Source organism: Drosophila takahashii, chromosome 3L, assembly GCF_030179915.1.
Source record: "Drosophila takahashii strain IR98-3 E-12201 chromosome 3L, DtakHiC1v2, whole genome shotgun sequence".
NCBI lineage: Eukaryota > Metazoa > Arthropoda > Insecta > Diptera > Drosophilidae > Drosophila > Drosophila takahashii.
In genome coordinates, this window is record NC_091680.1 from 17,376,038 (window position 1) to 17,403,034 (window position 26,997).

Below are 26,997 nucleotides of genomic sequence, written 5' to 3' on the forward strand. Positions count from 1 at the left end.
TGTCGCTCCCATGGCAGTCGCTCACCCTGCCCGATTTTTTTTGGTCTCATTTTTTTCTCATTTGTTTTTTACGTTTTACTTGCGTCGGAAACCGCCATTTTTTATGCGCGCTAACTACGCCGCCCTCTCTATTCGTCTCTCCCTCCCACCACCACCATACCCTTGCTACCCCTCTCTGTCGCACCCTCTAAGTGTAAGGGAGGCGCACCCTCACAACGGAAATTTGCGCATTAGAAAAAAATGTGGGCTGTATTTTAAGGTAGTTGTATGGGTGGCATACAAAATGGAATTTTTCAGTTTCTTTTTCAATAAATCTTAGTTTTGAATATTTAGTAATGGTAAACAATCTTCATTTCACTATTGACAAAAAAAGAATTTTTTAAAATGGGATTAGTTCGTATACTTTTTAATATTTACACAAAAAATAATCACAATAAACAAAGACAATTATATAATGCATAGTAACCTTTTATATACAGGGAGTAGATAACTGAAAAATGTTTAAAAATCCCATAAAATAAGGGTAGTTTATTAACTAACTAAAAACTAATGTTTAACTATAGTCAAATAAACCATTTTATGCAACAATACATATATAACCTGTTCCTATAATTTGTTTATTTTTATAAGGGAAGAAGAGCCGCCTAGTTTTCAGTATTGCATTTCCTATTGTAAAGGGTTTTTTAAGTTTTTACGTCCTTTCATTGTAAAATTGAATAGATTAGATTACAATGGACAAGCAAAGTCCGCAATATTCATAAGTTTTTATTTTTTTAAAAATATTTATATTAATAATTTTTTATATATGGGCACTTCCAGCAAAAAGTCCACCAAGCCAAAAAACTTGAAACTTGAAAAAAACATATTTCCACATGATTTTTCCGCCATATTAGTTTCTAATAAGTTGGATCCTGAGATAAACTAAAAATTTGTAGTATAGTTTGATAATTTTTATTACAAACCCCAAAAATATACACAAAAGTTAGTTTTTGGCCATTTTTTTGTTATTTTTGGACCTGTCTTCTGTTGTTAATTTATCCTATAGAAATGCTAATATGTGACATTTTTCTGTACTGAATGCTTCATTCACATGTTAAACTATTAATTTAAAAGCAAAACATAAAGCAATTGAAGGATAGAGGTAAAGAAATCCACTTTACAAAACAGTCGGAAAAAATGTCCCGAGCGACATGTCCCGAGCGAATGTGCTTGAAACTGCATAAAAAAACAACGGAAAACAATTTTTGAGTAAAACCAAAACCATTTCACAGCGACATGTTTGAACAACATTCTAAAAAAATTGGCATTCAAATATTCCATCAGAATTCGCTAATTTCTGGTGTTGAATGAACTTCCCCGAAATCCACTTCTGTTTTTGTCCCGAGCGAATACGGCAGTTTTTTACCGATATCTTAAAAACTAAAAGTGGTACAAAATCAAGATTTTTACCAAAAATAGAGCTTGGGAAGAGTGAAAAGAAAAGCCCATAATTAAAATTAAAATCAATTTTGTTACAATTTTTTTTCAACTTTAAAGGTGTGCAAATGTCCCGAGCGACATTTTGGAAGTGCCCATATATCCCTTCACATAAATAACATAAAGCTACGAAAAATTTCAATACATTTGAAATTTTTAAATTAGGGCGCCAACCATTCTTCCTCTTCCGTTAATCTACTAAAATTTGCGGATGTGGTGTATGTCCCGGCTAGCGGTTCCCTGCTATAAAATGTGTCTCGGCTTTTAGTACACGATATCTCCGCTTCGTAAGCGGTTGTATAATTTGCTAGGATTGTGTATCAGATAAGCCTGTTTGGATCCAGTATATTTTATTTAACTGCTCCCACGGTATTTTTTTGCAACCAAGTTACAGTTACACTACGAAAGCCACCTGATTGAGCGAATTCCACTCCAATTTTCACTCCAATTCGTGCGCACTGTTAACGATTCCACTCCAATTCGTGCGCACTGTTAACTTCGCCCTGCAATTTTCACTCAACTTTGTGCGCACTGTTAACTCTTCCCACTCAATTTCTTGCGCACTGTGAACGGCCATACGAAAAGCACTCAATGCAACAGACTCAAACCACTCAAAATGTTAGCGCTTAACGCTTCCCAAAATTGTAGAGATTTTTCTGATGGAAAAACAATTCTGAGGATTAAATCTTGAATGGAAGTAATTTTAACTATTCATTGTATCTATTGTTCATTGTATGGTTTAATTTCGGTTTAAAGCGTTTTCATGAGAACATTTTATTGGATTTCTTATACTAATAAAACCGGTTTTTTTATTTCATTATCTACTCCTAAATGTTGTCAAATTTAAAAAAAGTCAAGGCATCCTACAGAATGGGAGTAAACATTTACATTTTTCTATGTATGTTCAGTGAACGTATTTTAGTTTCTTAGTTTTAGAGGTTGCCATGACTTATTCAAAATTTGACAACATTTAGGAGTAGATAATGAAATCAAAAAATAGCTTTTATTAGTATAAGAAATCCAATAAAATGTCCTCATGAAAACGCTTTAAACCGAAATTAAATCATACAATGAACAATAGATACAATGAATAGTTAAAATTACTTCCATTCAAGATTTAATCCTCAGAATTGTTTTTACATCAGAAAAATCTCTACAATTTTGGGATTTTCAACTTTGGCGTCGAATTCCAAAGACATGGGCAATGGTTTACAATGGGGACTATTTTTTAGGAATGCCGTGATGTATTGAGAGTAGGTCCTACCGAAAATAATAAATGTTGGTCCAATTATATAGGCCACGTAATTCAAAATGTCGGCAAACATCGGTTTTTTGTATTCTTAGCTATACCGCGGAACCTGTAGGTGATGGAAAATAATTTTGTATGGGACTTTTACTCAGGAGCACCCAAATATCATGGAAAACTTGAAATGGTTCGTGGAAATTTTTGGCTGTGTACCTGTGTAATTAGTATAAAGTAAATCCTAAAATAAGCAATGAAAAAAAACAATTTATTATCGTAATATCAGACATTTTGAAATAAAATTCAACAAAATATTTCTAAATATTTATTATATTTATTAAATATTGTTTTATTGGCCTGTATTTTCATCCATCTTTAAAAGAAACTCGCCTCAAGAAGGGCAGTGTTCCCACAGAAAACATTGGTAAATAATAGTTAGTAACTGCCCTGTACTTAAGGCTAGCCATGCATATTATTTGTAAAACTAGAATAATTGTTTATTAGTATGTACATTATATTTTTTTAAAACCTCACACTAAATTACTGATTAAGAAATGGGTGGGGTCTTGCAAAAAAATGCATTTTTTTATATTTTTTTTAACTCATTAACGCTTAAAGACTATACAAGAAAAGTTTTAAACCTATCGTTTTCAATCTTGTCGCATATTTTTCTGCATAAAACAAACCCGCCACCTGGGAAGAGTTCTTTTTTATTTTTTAGCTTTAAGTAGTTGAATTTTTTAGCTGAAAAACGCATTTTTGACTTTGGAAGATCAAACAAAATTCTTAAAAATAGAAAAATAAAAAACGGTCTTCCCAGGGGGCGGGGATTTTTAATTCTTAAGCGAAATGTAAAAACAAAATGGAAATCCGATCATTTTTAGCGGAGGTACAGTGAACACCGCAAAACGCCTTTTTTTAATAGTGTTCTAGCAATCGCTTTGCCACCGAAATATAAGCCGATAGTAACGGCTAAAAATATTAGTGAATGTTATTTAAACGACACTTAATAATATACAAAAGCTTTGAACTAAATCCACCCAACCAGTTTTTATAGAAAAAATCGCAAAATTCGTTAATTTTTAATGCCAAAGACCCTGTCCCCTAATTGTAAATATAGATCCCGCTACCGAAGTATTTTGAGTTTCCCTACACAGAGAAAATTAATCAAGTAAAATTACGTTATATTATTTGTTACTTAATTTGAGGTTGTACAGATTTTGAGTACAAACTTCATTTTGTTCCCCTTTTTGGAAAAAATGATCTATAAAGACTCAATATCAGCATATATTCTTTTGTATTTATGTACTTGGTTATATTTTGAGTACAAAAATTCTAACTTGAGTCAAATGTTCATTCTCTCTGTGTATTATTAATATTTAGTGGCATGGGTTAAGTACCGGGGTATAACATAGTCGGACACTCGACTATAGCTTTGTTTGAATATGTATTAATTTAATTTTTTTTTTTTGTTTAAACTATAATTTGAGCCATTGCATAAAAATGAATTTAGTTATTTTCAAGAGGAAATATGCAGCGTAATAGGGTGCCATATAAGAATTGGGCTATTAAAAGTAGACCCTAAATGCCAGAGTACAATTGCTGCCATTAAAAGCAAAGTAATAGAAATTACTGGCGCTGTAATTGGAAAATTACTAAGTCCCGCGGCCGCGCCTCGAGGGGTTTGCGATTGCCCCTAGGGGCGTCACCGATGTAAAACACGTACATCTACAGAATAATATTAATTAATATTAATTTACATTTGGCGCAAATAAAACTTACATTTTTTCAAGTTCAATTTTTTCCCGCAAAAAACGGCGTAGCCAGATGTGTAGAGATGTAGAGGTGGAACATCGAGCGTCAAAACATCGGTATCAAAACATCGCAAGTGTTTCTCCCACTAATTACAGTGAAATTTCATTTATTTTGTCAGTTTTCACGATTATTTTCGAATATTACTTAAAATGGTTTTTAATTGTACTTAAAATGGTACTTTCCACACCAGTATAATTAATTAGGGAAACACCGATGTTTTCATCGATACTTTGCCCAGCTCTAAAGTGCCGCTGTTCCTCCCTTGTAAAATTAACGAAACAACGAAACTAATTAAAAGATTGTGCGTTCAAAACAATAACAACATTGTTGCGATTTCGTTGGGGGCGTGGCCGCAACAACACCGCTCCAGTGCAACAACAACGCAGCACGAGGAGAGCCGAAGAAGAAGAGCGGGAGCAGGAAAATCCAGGGAAATCCCAGAAAAATCAAAAAATGAAAAGTAACGTTAATCAGGGCGGTTACGCTCCGCCCGGATTTGGATCCGGATTCCAGCCAAATGCTCCGCCCGCCGAGCCAGCGGGATTTGGATATCCTCCCCCGCCGACGAGTGGCATCCACACGGCACCCTATCCCCCGGCCCCCGGTCAACAGCAACCGCCGCCGCCCATGAATTACGTGAGTTCCAAAAATGTCCCTTCTTTTTGGGCGTCAGAAAAAGGGGGGTTGGTAGGGGGTTTCTCTTGTTCAAACACACGATAACACTGACGTCATGCCAGTTGGTATTTGCTTATTTATAAACCATAATCACACAGTCCGTTTGCTGTGAACTCAAAAGAGATTCATTCGATTTGCACGCGAATCCGTGGAATCAGCGGGTAGATAAATAAAAACAACTGCTTTTTTTGTCCCCTTAAACAACTGTGTACAATGTTTTTTAAAACCAGTAATACCGACTGGATAAACAAGTCGAAACGAATGAGTTTACCAAATAAATTTGCTTTGGCTAAGAGAAAATGTAATTTTTAATACCTATTATACTCTTAATATAAATGGTAACTTTTTATCTTCAGTATTGTAAAGGAAATATATTAGTCATCAGCATTGACTTATATGTGGTCATTTCAGTCTGAACACTCTTTTATCATCACAAATTACAAAACTATAAACATACAAAATAAACTCATTTGTTATTAAATATTTACAATACTTTTTATAAATATTACCAACAAAATAATATATTACATATTGGTTTTAACACTTTAACTTTTAATTTAAAGCGATTATTCTCTGTTATTGTTTTGTTTTATTATTTTAATCTTTAAGATGTTTATTAATTTTAAATATTAAAATTACATTTCCAATTATAAGCTGATTTTTAACTTCAATTTAAAATTCTTCTTTTGTTGTATGGATAACATCAAATATTTGATTTTAAGGTAATATTTTTTTTGTATTGTATTCAATATGCGTCATTTATCTTTGATCAGTTTTGAAGTATATTGTATTCAATATGCGTAATTTATCTTTTATCAGTTTTGTAAGAATTTAATGTATGAAATCCTAGGGGCATATAAATACATAGGGGTCTTGAAAACATAAATGTATGTTGCTCTTTCTGAGACGTTAACGGCCTCTTGGGAGCTCAAGTGGTGATAAGTTCCGATTAGGTTCCACGCCCGAGAATTGAACACTTACCACAACGCCCCTCAATAAACAACGCCTCTCATTCGTCATTCGACTCTCGATCGTTGCAGGGCTTTTCGCCAGGTCCCCAGCAAGCCGGTTACGCACCAGTTCCCCAGATGCCGCCCTACGGAGAGACCCCGCCCTATGGAGCCGGACAACCACCCTACATGGGTGGTGGAGGTGGTCAACCACCTTATGGAGGTGGTCAACCCCCTTATGTGGGTGGCGGAGGCGGAGGACCACCGCCCCAGGCCTTTGGGGGATATCCACCGGGACCGGCAGGACCAGGAGGACCTCCACAAGCATTCGGAGGATATCCGCCGGGACCGGCGGGTCCAGGACATGCATTCGGCGGATATCCACCGGGACAGCCCCAACAGCCCATTATCACGCAGCCGGGAATGGGTCCCGGAATGGGCCCGGGAATGCCCCCTGCTCAGGGCGGACCAGCAGGCAAGTAATCAAAACAATGGTTGCCTACAACCGAACTTGTAACACCTAGAATTAAATTTATATACTTTAAATAGCACTTATGACTGTTCAATGTGATAAGCTGTGGGAAACAAGAAATATTATATTTCTTTCATAAGTTCAGATAAGAAAATTTCCAATCAACAGCTATAGTAAAAAAGAAACACTTACATTTTTTAGATTTCATGATAAATTCTGTGAAGTACAGACATTCTTTGATAGATCGAGGTGGTTGTACTTTGTATTGTTATACTTTTTAAGTAAAAGAGCATATTGCTTTCGTTAAGAGGCCAGTAACAGATAGAGGAAAGCGGTTCTGACCCTAAAAAATATATATATATATTTGATCAGTATCACTGTCCGTATAAACATAGAGATCTCGGAAATTATACAAGCCAGAATGTTGTGATTTTGTATTTATTTTATATTTATTATACACCTATATCTATATTTTATTTTAATCAAATCGGACCATTAGTTAATAAGCTATGATCAATTAAAGTCACTGCTTGTAGATAGCAAGAATAGGTCAGTGATGTTACTGACAGTAGATAAAAAGGTACACATAGTACCATTAACAGGCGAACATCGATAAACATAGATTTTGCTTCACCTTCAGTTAAATGTATATTTATTTTAAAATTCGTTAAGAGATTAATATAATTAATTAAACTATTATTTATTCTACCTTTTAAAAAGGTTTGACTTATGCATAACATCTCTTTCAATCAAAAAGGCATTGCCATTATGCTTTGAGACATGGCGTAAAGAATTAAAGTTTGATTTTTCTATGTATTTTCCAAGATTCGAGATAAAACAAATAAATAAAATAATAATAAATTTATTCTAAGAAGTAGTTTTTAGGGCACTAGGTTTTCACAGGTTTTCGTTTCCTGGTTTTTATTACTCTGTCTTAATTGATTTTCATGCTTTTCATATAATCTTACTACGTAAGCCAGTGAATCAAAACAAAAGCGCATCTTTGTGTGCTCCGTGTGTCATTGCCCTGGGATTGAGATAATGTCCAATCAGTTGTCTTAAGACTTCTCAGGGTGCAACCACTGAACCCATCATCCCAGATAGATATAGGTAGCTCTAGCTCGCCGAGATCGGCGGAGAACAAAGGGTGCCCAAATGCTATGTGGGGTGCAAACATTTACGTAGTCACTTTGAAGAGTGTTAGAGGCTTTGAGGTTTTTCGGTCCGACTGAGCTATTATCTGTGTTTTTGTTTGCACGTGCGACGGATCCGTCCGAAATGTTCAGAAAACCCTGCCAGATCTTTGGCGCTTATCGGAAAGCGGAGCGTCTGCCTTAATTGAGCCAATAAAATAATACAAAGCGGCATTTAAAACGCCCGTCGTCGCCATGGATGGCGTTGATTTTTCCCCGACGAGTAGTTAGTTCATCTCTGTGCAGCAGAGCAGTTGGTCGTGTCGTGTCTAGAAAATGTCCACCGAAAACCCAGCCACTTGCGTTTCCACGCTGGACCTCAGTGGCGAAAGTAGAGGAAACTCGGAGGAATCCCATGGGGGCCGAGGTGTGAGGAGCGGCTCGAAGGTTCTGCGCTTCCTGTGGCACTCACTGTACACCCAGTACAACCAGATCTGCACAAGATCCCAGACTCTGAGGCAACTGGTCTGCCGGGAGGCCAACAAGCCGCTGCCCAAGAAACTCAGACACACCATGAGGCTAAATAAATCGGCTAAACGAAAGGGCTACGAGTTCTACATTAGCGACGAGGACAGAAGGTGAGAAGGTCATGGGATTGACTATAGAGACTGGCTTAAAAAGAGTACCTACAAAATTATCTATGGTACGACAAGTAACGAAATACTCTTTAAAAAATATTAGACTATTAAAAAGTCCAAAAAATATTAAAGTGGGTTTAAGAAAATAGTTTTATCACCTTTACGATCATTCTATACTTTATCCTAAAAATTTATAAAAAATTCACAGCGTTTTAAACTGCCTTTATTCATGTTTTAAAATTTAAGCTAGTACTAAATAGTGGTCATTTCAAGAAATAGTGGCCTATTAATTATAGAAACTGTCTGCTTGGAATAGTCCTTATGATTTCATCATAATTTCTAAGTGATCTCTTCTTAAAACTCCGAAAAAAATATATAAAGAGTAAAAAATCTAAGATTTCTTTTAAAATTTATCTCCATTCCTTTATTATCGTTATCCCAATACTTATTTTTTGTACTTGGGTGCAAAAAACTTAACTTCAATCTACCTTTAACTAAAAATATCCCAATTATGTAAATCCTCTCAAGGTTTCCTTAAATATTTATTAAGGCGTTTATCTTTAGAGCCCGTGATAAAGTAAATCTTAATAGCGCAGATTAGATACAAGATACAATAGCCGTGATGCATGAACTAGCATAATAGATTGCGTACGGGGGGTTATCTATGGGATGTTCAGAAGGGGGGTCTGTTCCATTGTGATGCTTCCAATTAGGAAGGCCGAGCAATTGTGTCGGTGACATTGACCAATTGACACACTGGCAACTGAACGAGCTGAACAAGATGCCCTTTTGTGTGGACTAATTCAATTTACCAGCCAAGATTATAAGAAGTTCATTCCAATATAAGTTCATTTAAAGTTGTATTTTTAGAAGCACTTTATTTATGGTTATTATTTAAATGGGATTTTATTTAATTTTATTTATAAGACATTGCCCATAAATTTTAGATATAATTTTAATAATTGATCTCGTTTCAGGAGACTGGATGAGTATACCTACCGGAATTCCGAACTGTCCGCGCGGATTGGAGTACCTTACGACTATCGACCAGCTTTTAGTTAAGCAGAAGGTCGAGCTCCTCGAGGCCTTCACCGGTTTCGAGACCAATAACAAGTTTACGATCAAGAACGCCCTGGGTCAGAAGGTCTATTTCGCGGCGGAGGACAACGACTGCTGCACGCGCAATTGCTGCGGACCCTCGCGTCCCTTCGACATGCGGGTCTTCGACAACTTCCAGCAGGAGGTGATCCACATGCACCGTCCGCTGGCCTGCTCCTCGTGTCTGTTCCCCTGCTGTCTGCAGAGCATCGAAGTGTCGGCGCCACCGGGCAATGTCATCGGCACCATCGAGCAGGAGTGGTCCATCTGCTCACCCTCGTTCAGGATACTCAATCACCTGGGCGACACGGTGATGCGCATCGAAGGACCGTTCTGCACCTTTTCGCTCTGCGGCGACGTTGAGTTCAATGTATGTTTTGAGATAGCTATTCTAAATTACTATATCCTATTAATAATATCTGTTTTTAGGTTGTGTCGCTCACGGGCGAGAAGGTCGGCAAGATTTCGAAGCAGTGGTCGGGTCTGGCAAGAGAAATTTTCACGGACGCGGACTTCTTCGGCATCAGTTTTCCATTGGACTTGGATGTGCGCATGAAGGCCGTTCTCCTGGGCGCCACCTTCCTGATTGTAAGTGCTTCGTTTTCGTTAAGTTTTGCACAGTAACCCATAGTTGGCTCCTGCCAATCAGTTGTATAGTGTTCATTTCTATCGGTTCAAGCTGTTGAGACGTCTGCAGCGCAGATTTCGTTGGTGCTGAGGTAATTTAAATCCCCCAGCCCATCAAATCCTTCAGCTTAGTTTGAGTAGGCTAGCCCGGCACTAGGTCCTTAATCCTTAAAAGTTATCCCAACTGATTGTGTGCTTTTTCTTCACCCACAGGATGCCATGTTCTTTGAGAAGTCCGGAAACCAGGAAACCGACAGACCCGGCATGCTATAGGAATCAGGCGGTGGCTTGTTCTGCGATTGTTTATGCGAGGCGGCCGATTGTTGTACTGACTGCAATTGCGACGATTAAATGTTGTACATTATTTTGATTTGCCGCCTTATCCAAATATCTTCCCTGTGAACTGTCGCGTACTAGTCTTCTGTAACAAATGCTTATTGATGAAAACGGAATCGTAGTAACGGAACTCCCTGTGAAACAAACTGAAAATGAAACCCCTTAAACTCAGGCTTCCTTCGAGAGGACATTGCCAGGATTTAAAGTTAACTTTAAGTTATGAAGCATTTTTTGCTATTTCGCCTCATCAACGACTTGTATTCAACGACAAATCTGCTTCATTCATGAATTTATAACGATGCACACTGAAGCAAAAACTAACTAACGAACTAACCGTTACTAAACCATGTACTTTAAACTGTATTTTTGAGTGTCTTATGTATAGAAAGATATAAATACCAATGTTTATTGTTAAGCTGTCAGGAACTTTATATATACCCCTACCGATATTGCAGAAGAAAGTTTTGTTTCCTCTTTATGTATTATTATAATGGTTAAATAAATCCTAAAACAAAAATGTATTTGCTATTAAAAGTGTATTTTTGATTATAATGCACTAATGATAAATTTTTCACAGTCCAAAAATATTTCAGAAACATAAATTCCTTTGACAGCAACTTCATTAGAAATTGTACAACTTTTTTGTGTTTCACATACATTACAAGATTTTTAAACAGATCAAAATAAGTTGCAAACAAAAATTGATCAATGGACTGCCTGAGCAACTTGGATAGTGTCTTAGTCAATCAGGAAGTCGATTTCCAGGAGGTTGTGATCGGCTTCAGTAGGAACAGAAGGTACTTCGTTCGCGCCGCTCTTAAGACAGATCCGATCCTAACCGCCGTGCAGGATAACAAGTTTGTCGATCGCGTTACCAAGCCAAATTATATGTTTACACTACGGGTCATGAACCCATCAAGTACTCAAGTAATGCACATTGACCGAATCAAACCGGACGCCTACTTCAAGCAGCCGAGAGTGGAGGTCCTCGCACCACCCGGCAACCTGATCGGCGTCGTCAAGTTGCACAGCTTCGCCTGTCCGCGCACTCTGCACGTCATGAACACCAAGGATCAGTTGGAGTACGTCATCAATAACAGCAACGACTGTTGCGGAGGCTTTGAGGCTAAGTTCGTTGTAGGTTTCCCGATATTTATATTTTATTATTATATATTTATAATATTTCTTTCATTCTAAACCATTTGAAAATCCTATTTTGCAGGTAACTGATGTTCATAAAAAAGAAATAGCTCTTATTGAAAAGTTGTTTGGAGGAGTTATTAAAGAAATCTATACGGACTCCGACAATTATAAAGTCAATTTTAAGGGTTTGGATACTCGCACCAAGGCGCTTTTACTGGCCAGCGTCTTTTTCATTGTGAGTGAGGTGTATAAATCATTAGTGTATTAAAATCTATAAGTACTTTCACTTACAGGACGGCTTATTCTTTGAAACAACAGCAGTACGTAAATTTCTCATCTGACTGTGGGTCTATCTTTCAAACTTATGCAGTGCGGATAAAATGACTTCAATTTATCACGTCATTTATTATTCTACTACATTTCAAAGCAGTTTTACTGTAAAACTTTTACATACTATAACGATCTGATTATATTTTAACAAACTTAGGTACAATAAATTGTGAATGATTAATTAATTAGGACTTAACATCTTATGATAACTAAAATAAAGTGGCTTTATAGAAACTTTAAATTGATACAGTTAAATTTAAACTTTACATTTTTATAAGTTGTTAATACTTAAAGCACCGAAATATTTAAAATGTTTTGGTGTTAAGGATACATGATTAGTAACCTTTGATGGAAATTTCAAAATAGTTTTCGTGCTCAGTTTTAATTTATTTATTATATCTAACCCTTTTTATATAATTTAAATACATAAGTATTTAAACACACATTTTTGTGATGGAGACCCTGGGATTGGACTGTTTGGTTCACTTAGATAGTATTATGATTTATCAGAAAGTTGACTATCTGGAGGTTTTCGTAGGATTTAGTAGTAACAGAAGGTATGCCATTAAAAGTAAGCCGACGGACCAACCCATTCTCTACGCCGTTCAGGACAACGGATTTTGGTCACGTGAATTTAAATCTAAATATAATATGACGATACGGGTAATAAACGCCGCGAAGACCGATCTCATTATCGTGTCCAGGGCCAAACATCACGATTGTTGCGAGGGACCAAAACTGGACGTCTTCGTTCCACCCGGAAACAAGATTGGCTGGATTAGGTACCACCAGGGCTGTTGTTGGGATCACCTGGAGATCCACGATCCCAAGGGCCCCCTAATGTACAAGGTAATACCTTTAAGCGCTTGGAAGGACAACAAATTCAAAGTGAGTTACCTTCCATTTCTCTGAGACTTGATAAGTCATGTATCCTTGGTTTTTCGCAGGTTGAGGATTCCAATAAAAAAGTTGTGGGCAAAATTATAAAAATGTATGCCGGATTCTTTCAAGAAGCGTTTACAGGAGCAGACAACTTCAAAGTTGAGTTTAAGGATGCGAATATTCGCAGCAAGGCGCTTTTTCTGGCCACCGTATTTTTCATAGTGAGTTTCTAGCTAAAGCATTTATGCATTATCTTAAACCTTAAATTACCGAACTCTTTTAGGATGCTCTTTACCATGAAGGATATAAAATGCCGATCGTGGTACCTCACCATCATGAATAAATTGTTCTAAATTCTATATGTGTACACTTCTATAATATTTACGTATGACTTTCGGCCCCTGAAATTATACAATTTTTTAAATTTAAGAGTCTTCTGCGTTCTAGTTGAGCATTTAAATATATTATCAAACTATCAATTCTTAAAGCATACAAATATTCAAAATTTCTGGGTTTTCAATTTTTTTTATTAACAACCTTTGACGAAAATTTCAAAAGGTGTTATCGCGCTCAGTTTTATTTTATTCTATATCTTTCCATTTCTCATCAATGAATTCCGCATTTATTAAATAAAATAAGGTTAGATGTCCAAGAACACAAATTTTCGGGATGGAGACTTTGGGACTGGACTGTTTGGTTCACTTAGATAGTATAATGATTTATCAGAAAGTTGACTATCTACAGGTTTTCTCAGGATTTTGTAGTAACAGAAGGTATGAAATTAAGAGTACGCCGACGGACGAACCCATTCTCTACGCCGTTCAGGACAACGGATTTTGGTCACGAGCATTTAAGCCGAAATATAATATGACAATACGGGTAATGAACGCCGCGAAGACTGATCTCATGATCGTGTCCAGGGCCAAACAACACGATTGTTGCGAGGGACCAAAACTGGACGTTTTCGTCCCGCCCGAAAACAAGATTGCTTGGATAAGGTACCACTACGGCTGTTGGCGGGATCACATGGAGATCAACGATCCCAAGGGCGCCCTAATGTACAAGGTCGTACCTTCACGGAAAAACAACAAATTCAAAGTGAGTTGCCTTCCATTTCTCTGAGACTTGATAAGTCATGTATCCTTGGTTTTCGCAGGTTGAGGATTCCAATCAAAAAGTTGTAGGAAAAATTCTAAAAAAAAATGCTGGATTCTTTCAAGAAAAGTTTACAGAAGCAGACAATTTTGAAGTACAGTTTAAAGATGAAAATATCGGCACCAAGGCGCTTCTTCTGGCCACCGTATTTTTCATAGTGAGTTCTTAACTAGAGTTTTTATACATTACCTTTAATCTTGAGTACTCGAACATTTTTAGGATGCTCTTTATCATGAACGATATGGATGGAACCCGACTTGGATTAGGAACTGTCCTTAAATAGTACGTTTTCTAAATTCTATATGTGTACACATCTATAAATTTCCCATATGATTATGATGATATGTATTTAAAAATATTATCAATCTATAAATTCTTAAGCATGCAAATATTCGTATTTTTTGTTTTTCAAGATACTTAATCAACAACCTTTGACGAAAATTTCAAAAGATGTTTTCGTGCTCAGTTTTATTTTATTCCATATCTTTCCCTTTTCACATCAATAAGCTCCGTATTTATTAAATAAAATAAGTTTGTATCTCCGAGAACACAAATTTTCGCGATGGAGACACTGGGACTCGACTGTTTGGTCCACTTAGATAGTATTATGATTTATCAGAAAGTTGACTATCTGGATGTTTTCGTAGGATTTAGTAGTAACAGAAGGTATGCCATTAAAAGTAAGCCGACGGACCAACCCATTCTCTACGCCGTTCAGGACAACGGATTTTGGTCACGTGAATTTAAATCTAAATATAATATGACGATACGGGTAATAAACGCCGCGAAGACCGATCTCATGATCGTGTCCAGGGCAAAACATCACGATTGTTGCGAGGGACCAAAACTGGACGTCTTCGTTCCACCCGGAAACAAGATTGGCTGGATTAGGTACCACCAGGGCTTTTGGCGGGATCACCTGGAGATCCACGATCCCAAGGGCCCCCTAATGTACAAGGTCATACCTTTAAGCGTTTGGAAGGACAATAAATTCAAAGTGAGTTATCTTTTATTCCTTTGAGACTTGATAGGTCATGTATATTTTTTTTTGTCGCAGGTTGTGGATTCCAATCAAAAAGTTGTAGGTAAAATTTTAAAAAAATGCGCTGGATTCTTTCAAGAAGCGTTTACAGAAGCAGACAACTTCAACGTTGAGTTTAAGGATGCGAATATCCGCACCAAGGCGCTTCTTCTGGCCGCCGTATTTTTCATAGTGAGTTTCTAGCTAAAGCATTTATGCATAAACTTAAACCTTAAATTATCGAACTCTTTTAGGATGCTCTTTACCATGAAGGATCACGAAGAAAACCTTATTAATAAGCAGTAATAAATAATTTTCTAAATTCTGTATGTGTATTCACCTTTAAATTTTACATATGATATTCTGCTCCGAGAAATTATAGCATTTTTAAAATTTAAGGGTGTTGTGTGTTTGAGTTAAGTTTTTAAAAGTATTAACAAGGTATCAATTCTTAAAGCGTGTGTGTATTATATATCCATAAATTTTAACGTTTGATTTTCTGATCCGGGAAATGATACATACGGTTCTTCTTCGTTTGGGCTTTGAGTTTCTAATAAAATTGCAAACAAACCTGAAAATTTGAATGTGTATATATATAGACCCGAAAGCGTTAGTTTGTATTAATAAAGTTAAGTTACAATGAAGCCACCAGAAGAATTCTATTCGATTGAACTGAGACCATCACTAACTCATCAGCTGATTTCGGTTAATGGAAGTGGAAACCGGCTCCTCGTAAGAACCGAAACGGGTTTGCTCTGATTAAAAATAAACACAAATTAATGCATTGCACTCCGCTCAAAGTGAACGTTTAAGTTTAGTTGCAAAAATGCAGGCGATGCGAATTTTGATCGCACTGCTTCTATCGGGAGTGTTTGCAAAGGATCTGCAGGAGTGCGAGGATCTGGGAAGAGGAAGTTTTCTTTGTCGGGAAATTGAGAGTTTCGAGCAACTGAGTCGATATGTGGGAGAAAAGTGGAAAAGTGTAAAGGTGGTCAATGAGCACACTGGTATTGAAAGTGCCGATGAGGGGGAATTACCGGGACTCTCGAGGCTTTTGCATTTGGATCTATCCGAATCTGGGGGCGTGACTCTGGGCGAAAGGGGTCTGCGGGACTTTGAGGCCCTGCAGGATCTCAATCTCACCCACTGCCAGCTGGAGGAGATGCAGGCCCAGCACTTTCCCAACAAATCGCAACTGGTAAACTTAGATGTGAGCTTCAATGACATTCAGATTGTCACTGGCAAGCTGATGAGTGGATTGGCAAACTTGGAGTATGCGAATTTCTCCAACAACCTGATAGCGCAAATAGAGCCCAATGCCTTTAGGGATCTGAAAAGGCTGGTATTTCTGGACCTGACCACCAACGAGCAGGAGAACGTGACGCTGGGCGAGAATGTAAACCTGCGTTACCTGTCCATAAGCAACAATAATGTGCGGGATGTAGGTGTTCTACATACCAATATATTATTTCTTTAGAAGTCTGATATAACCCCTTAATATCCCTTAGTTCCAATGGTGTCGCTTGCGGGGATTGCCTAGTTTGGAGGAACTGCACCTGCACAGTAATTGGCTGGAAACCCTCGATATGGGAATATTCTATGCTCTGCCCAAACTTCGAGTCTTAAATGTGTCGAACAACAATCTATATGAGATCAAGCGAACTCTCTTCATGGCTCCCGGAGAAGTAGCTCCACTAGAGCTTCTTGATTACAGCTCGAATAATGTAAAGGTGCTGGAGGATTCCGTCTTCTGCCGGCTGAGTAAGCTAAGGACCCTCAATCTGTGGCTCAACCTGATCAACAGGATCCATCCGAGAGCCTTTGTGGGTCTGAGTGCTTTGCAATCCCTTCAACTGCAGGGCAACAAAATCTCGATTCTTCCCGAGGAAGTCTTTGCCAATCTCACAGCTTTGGAGCGGTTGGATTTGAGTAGGAATAATATCAAAAAGTTGGGTTTCGGGGTGTTTGGAGCAAGTATTCTTCGCAACCTGAGTTATTTGGATTTGAGCAACAACTACATTGCGGAGCTGCATCCTCTGGCCCTTTCCTCGCTGCCTTTCATCAAGGAACTCCGTCTGAGGAGGAACAAGCTGATCAGCCTGGATCTTCGCATGTTTGCACCCCTGCGGCGTTTGCAGTGGCTCACGATTGGCGAGAATCGTCTGGAGGAGATCGATGACGAAATTCTGGACACCTTCGAACGACTCACTCACCTGGAGATCAACAACAATAGGCTCACCTTTTTGCCGGATCTCAAGTCAGAGTCAAGGCAGGGTCTTCGGCAATTGCAGCACATCAGTCTGGAGGGAAATCCCTGGCAGTGTTTGTGTCTGGATGAGATCACCTCCTGGTTGAATGGCCACCAGGTGGCCTACGCCCGTCCCAGCAGCGCCTATTTCAGTGGAAGGAAGCCCCTCTGCGTGGTCACGCCCATGGATAAGTGCCTGCGGATTCTCGACGAAGTGAGGGCACCCAGAGAAATGTGGGACTATTTTTTAGGTAACGTATGACCTAAAAAATTTAAATAGACTAAAATTTCAGATTTAGGTAATGGGTTACCTAAAAATATTAGCATGTGGACTATGTTCCTACTTTTTAGGTAAAGCTAAAGAGATTTTTATAGGCCATCGTAACCTTCAAATTGGTCCATAAGACCCAAAATTTAGGAATAATTTAAAGTCGATTATCACTCACAACTTAATACAAATATTGGTCCCTAATATTAATAAACAAATTATTCGGTTTTTTAAGTTTAATGTTAAAAATTTTTTTAGACTTTTCTTAAAGCTAGTGATGGAAAAGTTTCAATATATAAAATCAATACCTACGTGGACTATTTTCCTACTTTTAAGGTAATAGTGCCCTATTCTAAAAATAGAATTCGCCTGAGCCCCTTGAAGCAGGCTTTGGTTTTGCCGCAGGGCCTTTAAGTAGTTCCGTAGACCAGAGGCTAGCCTATTGGACTCTCGCGCAGAAGACCCGGGATCGATTCCCACCGAGGACAAAATAAAGTGATTGTTTTTTCAGAAAGATAAAATATTTGCTTTTCCAAATAATACAATATAAGCAATTAAAATAATCAAATATGTTACTATCAATAGTAAAAATCCTAGCTTTTTTTTAAATACCTAATATTTAGGTAATTCTGACCTAAAAATCTAGTCCACTAGCCATTTTTTTAGGTAACCATTACCAGAAATAAATTCAAGACTGCGTACAAAATATAGTCCACATGGACAACATTTTAGGTAATGCATGGCCTTGGCGCGTTTTTCTGGCCATATTTCCTAAAATTTTAGGTAATTAGGCCCCTTTTTAGTCCATTTTGTTTTCTGGGTGGGCTCAGGGAATCGTCGAAAGCTATGAGAAGATTTAAGATTTATAACCTCCTCAAACTACAATTTAATTTCTGAAATAATTGTGTTAAGATAAACAGAACACTACTGTCTTAACTTATTATTACTTATTTATGATATAAATATAATTCAATACACATTTATATGACTCAGCGTATGGTTATATTTCATTTTGACGCGATGACTACTTAAATCTGTTTTAATGTAAATTTTATGATACAATATTCATTCGATTCCTGATTTTAAAACACATTTGTCTCTTCAGTGGAGAAGCAATATTATTTATAAATAATTGTCTAACGATAAACAGAAAATTTACGCATTTATAATAACTATTGTAACCGTAAGGTTTTATTTCATTTTGTCTTAATTCTTACTTAAATCTGCTTTAATGTGAGTCTTAATTTTTTTTGGTTTACATTAAGCACATATATTTACTCGATATATCATAGTAGAATTATTCATTCGATTTCTGATTTTAAAACGCATTTGTCTAGCCAGTGGAATGGCAATAAATCAATATCCACTAAATGCTGGTCTGCAGTTTCTGTTGTGGGTTCCGCTTCGCTCCGCTGACTGACTGGACTGGACTAAACGGGACGTCCGCCGCAGGATCCTTGGAGAAGCCTCCGTAAATCACAGACAATTGGATGACCATGAGAGCAAAACTTTTAGCTAGCCAAAGTATTTGGCCAACTGTCGTAAAACAATACAACGGAAGGCATGCGATGGGGGGAAGACTGGGAATAGGGGGGTTGGAAAACCGAAGCAGAGATTTTCAAATACTTAACACCACTTAGGCGAACAGTTGGACAACGACAATGACGGAGGATTGGGAATTCCGAGTGGCGAAGGTGGGGATTTGATTGTTGAGCGTAATTTAGCGCAAGAATTTTTATTAAAATTTCCAATTCTGCAAACAGATAAACTTTTTCTGCTGGCCGCAATGAATTGACTGATTGATGGATGGGCAGGGGCTAGTAAATGAGATAAGTTTGGAAATGAGTTGGAAAACCTTAAGACAATGGGGTGATGATGAGCGACTTATGAATGGGTTGGTAAGGTTAGTTTTCCCCTTACAGAATAGTACAAGACATGGAAACTTGGCTCTGCTTCCCATTTGCATTCAACTATATGAATAGGCCGCAGGGTCAGGCCAAGTCGAGCACAAGTATTCCAGGTATTCAAACGGGCAACAAAAGGACAATGGACCGGGGAAGTTGGCAACCAGGACATGTGCAGTCAATGCGCAATTACGGGCATAAAGGGCGTAACGCGGCGTATCCTTGCTCAACAGCTGCCATAAAAGTTTTACTCCGAGGAGAGGACTTAAAGCGACTCGACTCGACTCTGCGACCAGTAATTAAATTAAATTTTCGGTTTCACATTCGCCAGATGAATTAAGTGCCCTGTCAAAGGTGAAAGGTGAGGGCTTCATCGAGACCTTCGTGTGGCAAGCAAAAGGAGTCCTGCGGACAGGAGCCGTTCAATTAATTTGGCAACAAACTTTGCTCGGGCTGTTGTTTGCCCAATTTGATAACTGAAATTTCAGGTTGGCCGGAGTTGCGTTCGTGACAAAAACCTGTTGCTCCCTCCCCGGGGAAATTCCCGGGGCCAACGAGTCCTGAACCCTTGTCAAAAACCTGAAATGAAGCTCCGCCGAGGTGTCAAAGACATGCTGGCCATCAATTTACCCCTTGGATCTCCGACCCTCTTCCCCCTATCGACCGACCTAATATTCTCTAAAATAAATTCAAAAATTCAAATTCTCTGCACATCCGCTAGGTGGTTTTTGCATATTTTTTTAATTCCGGTTCGAGTGGCCACTGCACATTCACATGGCTTTCACATTCACATTCACATTTTGTTTGGTTAATTACGTTCACGGCTAATTGCATTTCTGCGGCTTAAATGGCCGCAAAATCTGTTAACAAAATATTTGCCAAAACATTTTTGCACAATTAGCCCGGTCATTGTGTGTTTTATTCGGCCAGTCAGTGTGGCCTATTCATTATGCGCATTATTGCCCCCGAAAAAAGGCGGAACTGGATTGCACTTTAAATTACAAACATTGGCAAATTGGCATTCCTGCGGTCAGCTGCTCTATTTTAACTATCTCTGTCGGCGTCCTTGATGGACAGCCAGTGCTTCTCCTGCTTCGGCAGAGGAGCCGCCCAGGCGAACTTGAAGGATCGTCGCACCTTGGTACTCGATCTCCGGGGCCTGCTCACCTGGCTGTTCTGCTCCAGCAGCAGCGAAAGCTCAGAGAGCGATGGCAGAAGCTGGTGTCCGTCCTTTTCCGAGGTTAGTGCCTCCTCCAATTTCTGGGTGTACTTTATCAGATGGTCGTTGCACTGCAGAAGCAATTTGCGGGTTCTACTCAAGGCGCTCTGCAATTCGGTGTAGTCTTTCTTGTAGCAAATAATGGGGACCTAAGGGTGGGATTATTGTAAGTGCATTAGTATTTATAGAAATATTTGCAAAAATATAAAAATAATGCAAGGATTAGCTTTAAATTTATTTAAATGTTTTATAAAGAAGGAGAAAACAAGAATAATTATATGTTTTACAATTTAACTTCAATTATTTTAATTTTAATAAATCGTAGAAAACATTAAAAAAAAACAAATACCATTATTTATATTTTTCATTAAAAAGACAACGAAACAAAATTTGCATAAATGGCTGATGAAAGATTTAATTTTATGGAACTTTTAATTTCGTAGGCTTTTTGATTAATGTAAGTAATACGCCTTAAAAAAAATATTAAAATATTTTACCCCTTTAAAATAAGTTTCCGCAATACCAAAAAAATATATTTTAATGAAATTTAAAATTATACCCACCTTTGAAGCAAAACAGAACTTCATGTTGGTTTGGGTGCGTCGCACGTAGTTGTCGCTGTACTCGAGGTAGTTGCCCCGGGAAATGTCCAGGTCGCTGTACCGCTCCAAACACAATCCCGTGTGGTGTTTCAGCTCCTCCTGCCATTTGGGCACCTCGAGCAGCCTTTTGGCCAACTTCCTGGTGCTTCGAATGTTCCGCTGCACCTTTTCGTCCAGTCTGGTCAGTCTGTCCTTGGACTCCTTGAGTCGGCGACCCACTTCGTTGATCTGCTGGTAAGCTCGAGCGGTTTCCTGTTGTACTTCCCTCAGCTCGACATTATCTGATCCGCTCTGCTCGATCTCCTCCTGAAACTGGTCAGAGTCTGGAGGGCATTCGGTTTCATTCGTCTGCAAAGGGCGAATGAGAAGACCCCGTAAATACAGCGCCCGCTGCTTCATCTTCTCTAGCTTCTCAAAGGACTTCGACAGTTCCAAGTCCGAGCCAGAGTTCTCTTCCTGGATCGGAATGTCATCCAGGGCGGAGATGCTGCAGTGGGTCACCTCCGTGCCACTCCCAAATTCGAAAAGTCCAGGAGCCTTGCAGTCCATCTTTGTGTTCTTTGCTACTTTGTTTATCCTGTGTTATGTTCAGTGTATTGAGAGTGTGAAAATTGAGAATGAGAAATATTAATGCGGTTATTCCACTACATTGGTCGGCTCATTCATTAGAACAATTTTTTCTCAGCCTATACGATTTTACGTAGGTGCGAGCAAGACAGATATATGTCAGCTGCAATGAGCAATTAATGAGCAAAATTTTAAAAACCGAAGGCCACCATTTTATTTTTTTTTGTATGAGCAAAATTGAATCTAAAAAGTACAATTTTGCTCATTTATTAGAGCTACTGTAAATCGGATCTTGCTCGCACCTACGTAAAATCGTATGGGCTGAGAAAAAATTGTACTAATGAATGATCCGAACGATGTAGTGGAATAACCGCATAAGAAAATGTCAAAAAAATCAGAAATCAAAATCTACACAGAAAAAAATATACCAAGTAGGTTAACAAATGTGTGTTTAACCGACTAGAAATAATTAAGGTTCACTTACAAAACTTTGGTTTTTAAATTTTATAATAAAATAATTTCGTATTTAATAAAACTCGAGTTTTTGTAAATAGGTTTTTAATAAATTAGTAAAAAATGGCATAATTTACATTTTAATGACACATTTTTAATGTCTCCTGAATTTATCACCCTTTTGAAATTCGAAAGAAAGGAATAAATTTCTTATTACCAGGTTGTAAGGATCTCTTGTTCTCACTTCTGGCATTTTCGCCTTCGGCGCTTTAATGAAAATGCCTGGATGGAGCGCCACAAACTATGCAGCTGCAACAATGCTGCATGCTGATGGTGCTTCCCCTTTCGAAAGAGGGCACACATCTCAAATTTGGCCCGAAGGCTCGGAAATTCCCAACTGCTAATGATTTTTAATAGCCAAATTGCAAGAGCAAGTCTGTGGGCTAGATGCTGCACCAGGTCACCGGTGCCTTCGTCCTGGAAATGCCTCTTAAAAGCGTATTTGTGGTTGGGCTCCTGACTCACACACACTCGCTCACTTTCGATGCGGTCAATAAAGTATGCAAAGTGGTGGCGGTTGGTGGGTGGTGGGCGGTGGCTGTAGTGACCAGGCTGACCTTAGAAACAAATTAGTGGCGCTTACTCAACAAGATTGAGTGGCTCGTGTATCGCTGTCATCGGCATCGTCATCGCTGCTATTCTGTTTTCGGCCAGAGGCGAAATCAGAAGGGGTTGTATATATTATCTATTTACTTTTGTTTCTCATTTTATAAGACATATTAATATATTCACTATAGATTTATTGAAAATATTTTACAGACAAATAACTTTCCAACGAAGAATTCCTAATGGGACTTCGTTGTCTGACAAATATATCATTTGAAATCTATCAGTTTATTGATTTTCTTCAGACTTAGAAATGTAAAGCATTTAATATTGCCAATATATTTTGATTTTTGGATAAGCCATTTTTTGTGTTTACCAACAAATTAGAATATTAGAGCTTCTATTATTATATTATATTATATTTCGTGCATACATTTAGTCAGTAATCCCTTTGAGTCATATTTTCTCCGCCACTGGCCCTCGACTACGCACTCGGCAGGAAAAGCGAAAAAGGAGGAAAAAATCTGAACTTAATTAATGAAAGAGCCTGCGGCCATTGCTCCTTGATCCTGTGACCGCCTCCTGAACACTGAATCCTGCTTCCGAATCCTGCTGACAGGATGCATCTATTTATAGGGCCCTGATATTATGTGATGAATATTCATACGGACCACTCCGATGACGCTGCAAATCAACAGTCGAGCATAATTTTTGTTAATAAAAGCGTGTAATAATTTGCCGCCAGCGGAAAACACGAAGCGGGGGTGGAAGGGGGAAAATGCCCAGCATGTGTTGCAAATGAAATTATGTAAATGTGACAGCAACAGCGGCAACAGCAGAGATGTATCTGCAACTGAATTTTGTATCTTTTTGGGGCTTCGGGCGGCGGTGGCGGTTGACCCAGGAATACAATGAAATTCGGAGGGGAATTTTCGGGGGGTGAGGCATGCAGACCACAGACCCTGCCAAAACATGGCTTAATGTTGATTAGATGCATTAAACATGCAAAAGCCCAACAACCAGCAGTTGTTGCTGTTGTTATTGCTGCTGTTATTTCTGGGCCAAACAATAAACGGCAGCATAAAATAGATATGTATGTGCATTGCGTATTTACTGGGTTTTCGGGTTTTCTGGGGGAAATGAAATTAGTGCAACCTTTTAACTTTTGCGCGGCAATTGAATAACTTTAATTGGTAATAAAGCTAAGCCCACATGGAGCCGGAAATTGCGAAATTGCAGCTGGCAAAGCCAATAGTCCTGTAGTCCGATAGCCAATTGCCAATCACCGCTTCAAAGGGGCAACTATCCGCATTTTTCCCCTTTTGATTTTCTGCCCCCTTTGGCCGCAAGCTGTTTACGATCCTGCCAACTTTAATAGTAAATAACAACAATAACAAGCGCCGCAGGAGCAGCTGCACAAAGTTTCAGAACAATACAATCAAAAAAAAAAATTCATGGAAAAGCAGCAGCAGCATCAGGAGAAAAACCAGAGAAAAGAAAAGTTGGAAAACACTTTACTTTGATGACCGTCCAAGTCTTTTGCTCTCGACGTTGTCGCCATGGTTGCCATTCAAATGGCTCGCTTAATTTTACCCTCACCGCGGGGATTGTGGCAACTTTTTAATGACTCCCGGACATATTGTCCTGTTCGTCCAGGTTGTCATTTCATCTTCGAAAGGGGAATGTATCGCCTGGCCGGCTGACAGGTTCAGTGTGAAAGGATCCACTTCCCGGGAAGTACTTGTTGTGGAATTTCGAAAAGGTGCAAAAGCTCCTTGGAATTTCGTTTTGGCTTAAAAAGTTTGAATTCCTGGATTCCTGGAAATCGTTAGAATAAAATAAAAGGTAGATGGGTTTACTGGGAGTATCAGGAATTTATTTAAACGGGATACTTAAGAAGGCAATTAAAGATTTGTAATTTTTGCGTGTGCTAAGTAGGATAAATAAGATTAATAAGACATTTGCTTAAACTTATTAATTAAAACATATTTTACATTACTCTATTTTACATGGAATTAAAGACTACCAAATATTGAAATGCTCACCCATATTTAAAAAAAAAGGTTCCAATCTTTTAGAATATTTTGTAACATTAAATCGAATAAGTGTAATCAAATGAAACCTATTTTGAAACGTTATCCATAGCAACAATATGCTGTTTGAAAAAATTCTATAAAATAGTAATCAACATAATTAACATTTTATTAATAAAAAGTCTGTCTTTGATTTTTAGTAATAAAAGGATTTCTATAATGTGCAAATCGGCTAAATAGGTAGTCAAACTAAATAAAAGATTTCAGTAGATCTTTAAAATAAGTGTCTCGAATAATATTGTATTTCCCCTAGGAATAATTTGTATATGTTTTATAAGGGCATTAAATAGTCCCTGATCGGCCAGATGGACAGCATCCGTTTTTCAGCCGATGGCTAGGCCAAATCATTATTGATTTCCTGACTGGGCCCCCCAATCGCGTTCGGCAGACTTATCTCGAAAAGGGTGAGCTGCGAGTGCCACTTGGGGCGCTTTGACAAAAACTTTCTTTTGTACATATTATTTATGCCCGGCTCCCTCGGGGGCTCAAGGAGCCTGGTTAAGGGGGTGGAGGGGCTAAGGGGGCCAGAGGTCCCCTCAATACAAGTTGCTCCTGTCACGGTTGTTATTGCTCTTTTATTTGTATTGGCTTTGGCTTTGGGCCTGGCTGCTACATTTTTTAATTTATGTGGCAGCTGTTGCTCCGGCGTAAATGTCAAATGCATTGGTTTTTATTTTTTTGTTTGGTTTTTTTCCTCTTCGGTTTAAAGGGGAGAAAGTCAAAGCCCGGGACTCATAATGTGTTAAGTTTTCGCCCCGACGAGTGAGTGGCTCGTGCTCGAGTTGTTGGCAAACAGTTTGGCTCCTTGGCCAAAACGCCGCTCCACTTCGCTCAACTTCGAGCTTCAAGTGGCACAGAAAGTTTTGCCCCAAAAGAGGCCAGCAAACTAATTATTTAGTTTCGCTTCGTTCCGTTTCGCAGCGGCAAATGCCAAACGTCAGCCAAATATCAATAAAAACTCCAATCGAGATCTATTTCAATTAACTTGTTAAAAACTTTTTAATTAACGGCACTGCAGACGTAAGTTTTCCTTGGCCCGCTCTTGAATCCTGAATCGCTAGAATTTATGGCTGCGCCTAATTGGGCAACAATAAAGCGAGTGGAAAGGACCAAAAGGGGGGCTATAAAAATAGAAGAGTCCTGTGATATGTAAATGTTTATAAATCAAGTTGCGACTGTTGGCGGTGACAAGTGGTCGGCCGACTGGTCGGACACTTCAAATAAATAAATAAACAAACGAACCTGCGACCGGTGTCCTGGTTAGTTCAACATTCCGATTCCTTTTTGCCCCTTTTTATTCCCTTTCGCTCGCCATAGTTCTACTTTTACTTTTACCCTCATCAAAAATAGACTGAGGGGTATTTTTTCAGCCTGACACCTTGTGATTTAAAAGCCGCAACATATGAATCGGGATCCTTGGTTCCGGTGATTTATGCCGACTCAGTTGATTTACCGCCGCAAAAGCTATTAGGAGGCCCCGAAATCCCACTCCTGGGTGGACACTCGATTTGCTGCTGTCGACAATTACATTGTCTCGAGTCTAGACCAAGGCGACTGTCAGAACGCGTTGCTCCTCCAGGACTTCGAGGACTTTGGGCCGAGTCAATGCCTTCAAGTCGATTATAGAAATGACAAAAGCAGCATGGCAGTACAAAGCTAAGTAAATTCGAGTTTTTTAGCCGCTTGATAAATTGTGCCACCAGCTCGGAGCTATTAATAAGATAAATGAGCGGCAATAAGTGGCGCTGGCACTTCGATTTAATTCCCCGGCTGACTTCCCGACTTCCGCTGGAACAACGCGGCGTATGCGTAATTACCATTTCATATGCATTGCGAGAAGCTTCAATCAGCCACCAATCGTTTTAACGGAAAATGAGATGCACAGGGGAGAAATATTATTGTTTTCTATTGCTTTTGCATATTATTTAAAAATACATCAAATTAATTAAAGTTATTTTACAAATTTAAACAATAAAATTGTTTCATATATTTTCGATTAAATTAAAATTTTTTTTTAAGTTTTTATAATTATTATTTTTTATA

At 38.4% G+C, this 26,997-nt stretch overlaps 7 protein-coding genes across 9 annotated transcripts; 6 read left to right on the plus strand and 1 right to left on the minus strand.

Annotated features, from left to right (window-relative positions):
* The first annotated feature begins 4,801 nt into the window (after window positions 1-4,801).
* Window positions 4,802-10,984, plus strand: LOC108056664 (phospholipid scramblase 1). 3 transcript variants are annotated; one of them, XM_017140542.3, is made up of 5 exons: window positions 4,802-5,170; window positions 6,250-6,634; window positions 9,380-9,870; window positions 9,930-10,088; window positions 10,341-10,984. In XM_017140542.3, the coding sequence occupies exons 1-5, from the start codon at window positions 4,988-4,990 to the stop codon at window positions 10,398-10,400; spliced, it is 1,278 nt and encodes a 425-aa protein (XP_016996031.3). In that variant the 5' UTR covers window positions 4,802-4,987; the 3' UTR covers window positions 10,401-10,984. The 3 variants fall into 3 exon arrangements, with proteins under 3 accessions (XP_016996031.3, XP_016996033.3, XP_070070520.1); XM_017140544.3 differs by lacking the exons at window positions 4,802-5,170; window positions 6,250-6,634 and adding an exon at window positions 8,049-8,402 and having other exon boundaries at window positions 9,393-9,870; XM_070214419.1 differs by lacking the exons at window positions 4,802-5,170; window positions 6,250-6,634 and adding an exon at window positions 8,323-8,402.
* An 80-nt stretch (window positions 10,985-11,064) lies between these two features.
* LOC108056668 (phospholipid scramblase 2-like) lies at window positions 11,065-12,121 on the plus strand. The gene is made up of 3 exons (XM_017140548.3): window positions 11,065-11,600; window positions 11,686-11,841; window positions 11,900-12,121. The coding sequence occupies exons 1-3, from the start codon at window positions 11,172-11,174 to the stop codon at window positions 11,945-11,947; spliced, it is 633 nt and encodes a 210-aa protein (XP_016996037.3). The 5' UTR covers window positions 11,065-11,171; the 3' UTR covers window positions 11,948-12,121.
* A 194-nt stretch (window positions 12,122-12,315) lies between these two features.
* Window positions 12,316-13,297, plus strand: LOC108056665 (phospholipid scramblase 1-like). Its single transcript, XM_017140545.3, has 3 exons — window positions 12,316-12,824; window positions 12,884-13,039; window positions 13,102-13,297. The coding sequence occupies exons 1-3, from the start codon at window positions 12,390-12,392 to the stop codon at window positions 13,159-13,161; spliced, it is 651 nt and encodes a 216-aa protein (XP_016996034.3). The 5' UTR covers window positions 12,316-12,389; the 3' UTR covers window positions 13,162-13,297.
* Window positions 13,298-13,336: 39 nt separating this feature from the next.
* On the plus strand, window positions 13,337-14,759 carry LOC108056666 (phospholipid scramblase 1-like). The gene is made up of 4 exons (XM_017140547.3): window positions 13,337-13,916; window positions 13,975-14,130; window positions 14,193-14,255; window positions 14,621-14,759. The coding sequence occupies exons 1-3, from the start codon at window positions 13,488-13,490 to the stop codon at window positions 14,250-14,252; spliced, it is 645 nt and encodes a 214-aa protein (XP_016996036.3). The 5' UTR covers window positions 13,337-13,487; the 3' UTR covers window positions 14,253-14,255; window positions 14,621-14,759.
* On the plus strand, window positions 14,418-15,392 carry LOC108056647 (phospholipid scramblase 1-like). Its single transcript, XM_044393828.2, has 3 exons — window positions 14,418-14,970; window positions 15,031-15,186; window positions 15,249-15,392. Exons 1-3 carry the CDS (start codon window positions 14,536-14,538, stop codon window positions 15,288-15,290), a joined length of 633 nt encoding a protein of 210 aa, XP_044249763.2. The 5' UTR covers window positions 14,418-14,535; the 3' UTR covers window positions 15,291-15,392.
* Window positions 15,393-15,527: 135 nt separating this feature from the next.
* On the plus strand, window positions 15,528-17,504 carry LOC108056658 (insulin-like growth factor-binding protein complex acid labile subunit). The gene is made up of 2 exons (XM_017140531.3): window positions 15,528-16,435; window positions 16,503-17,504. Exons 1-2 carry the CDS (start codon window positions 15,821-15,823, stop codon window positions 17,502-17,504), a joined length of 1,617 nt encoding a protein of 538 aa, XP_016996020.3. The 5' UTR covers window positions 15,528-15,820.
* Window positions 17,505-20,168: 2,664 nt separating this feature from the next.
* LOC108056653 (uncharacterized) lies at window positions 20,169-21,867 on the minus strand. The gene is made up of 2 exons (XM_017140523.3): window positions 21,197-21,867; window positions 20,169-20,782 (listed from the first exon to the last, which is right to left on the minus strand). The coding sequence occupies exons 1-2, from the start codon at window positions 21,782-21,784 to the stop codon at window positions 20,459-20,461; spliced, it is 912 nt and encodes a 303-aa protein (XP_016996012.3). The 5' UTR covers window positions 21,785-21,867; the 3' UTR covers window positions 20,169-20,458.
* Between the last annotated feature and the right edge of the window lie 5,130 nt (window positions 21,868-26,997).